At 77.3% G+C, this 633-nt stretch overlaps 1 protein-coding gene across 1 annotated transcript; it reads right to left on the bottom strand.

Annotated features, from left to right (window-relative positions):
* Positions 1–6: 6 nt before the first annotated feature.
* On the bottom strand, positions 7–630 carry POP7 (POP7 homolog, ribonuclease P/MRP subunit; the record flags this gene model as incomplete). The annotated part of the gene is made up of 1 exon (XM_041472695.1): positions 7–630. A coding segment is annotated over one exon (360 nt), but the record flags the coding sequence as incomplete, so codon positions are not given.
* Between the last annotated feature and the right edge of the window lie 3 nt (positions 631–633).

Here is a 633-nt window from a genome sequence, read left to right as displayed (position 1 = left end):
GGGGCTCGGTGACCCTGGGGGGGGTTTGGTGACCCTGGGGGTCTCAGTGACCCTAGGGGGGCTTCGTGTCCCCTGGGGGGGGCTCGGTGTCCCTGGGGGGGTTTGGTGGCCCTGGGAGTGTTCAGGTGGCCCCGGTCGCCATGGCAGTCTCCGGGGGGTGGAGTCCCGGGGAGCCCCCCCTCATTTTGGGGGCGCTCCCGGTGCCCCCCCCTCAATCCGGGGGCGCTCCCGGTGCCCCCCCCCTCATTCCGGGGGCGCTCCCGGAGCCCCTCAGGCGCACGGCGCCTCCCGGCACAGGCGGATGTGGATGGCGGAGTTGTGCCGGGGGGGCTCGCCGTCCTCGCCGTGCTCGCGGGGGTCCCGGGGGTCGCGGGGGTCGCGCAGCGGCACGGAGGAGGTGCTGGCGTGCAGCCGCAGCGCGCCCCCCGCGCCCGCCTGCAGCTGCAGCGCCAGGTTGATGGTGCGGGGCACGGCCAGCCCCAGCCCGTGCAGCCGCAGCTCCCCGGTACCGGCACCGGGACCCCCGCCGGGACCCCCGCCCGCCGCCAGCAGCCGCTGGCAGCGCCGCAGCTGCGCCCGGAAGTCCGAGCGTGACGTCACGAAGACGTCATTGCAGCCCGGCACGGCGGGGGG

The sequence above is a fragment of the Pyrgilauda ruficollis genome, unplaced genomic scaffold (assembly GCF_017590135.1).
Source record: "Pyrgilauda ruficollis isolate IOZ18807 unplaced genomic scaffold, ASM1759013v1 scaffold2973, whole genome shotgun sequence".
NCBI classification, from domain to species: domain Eukaryota; kingdom Metazoa; phylum Chordata; class Aves; order Passeriformes; family Passeridae; genus Pyrgilauda; species Pyrgilauda ruficollis.
The sequence above is the reverse complement of the archived record's forward strand: the minus strand, read 5'-3'. Positions and strand labels throughout refer to the sequence as shown.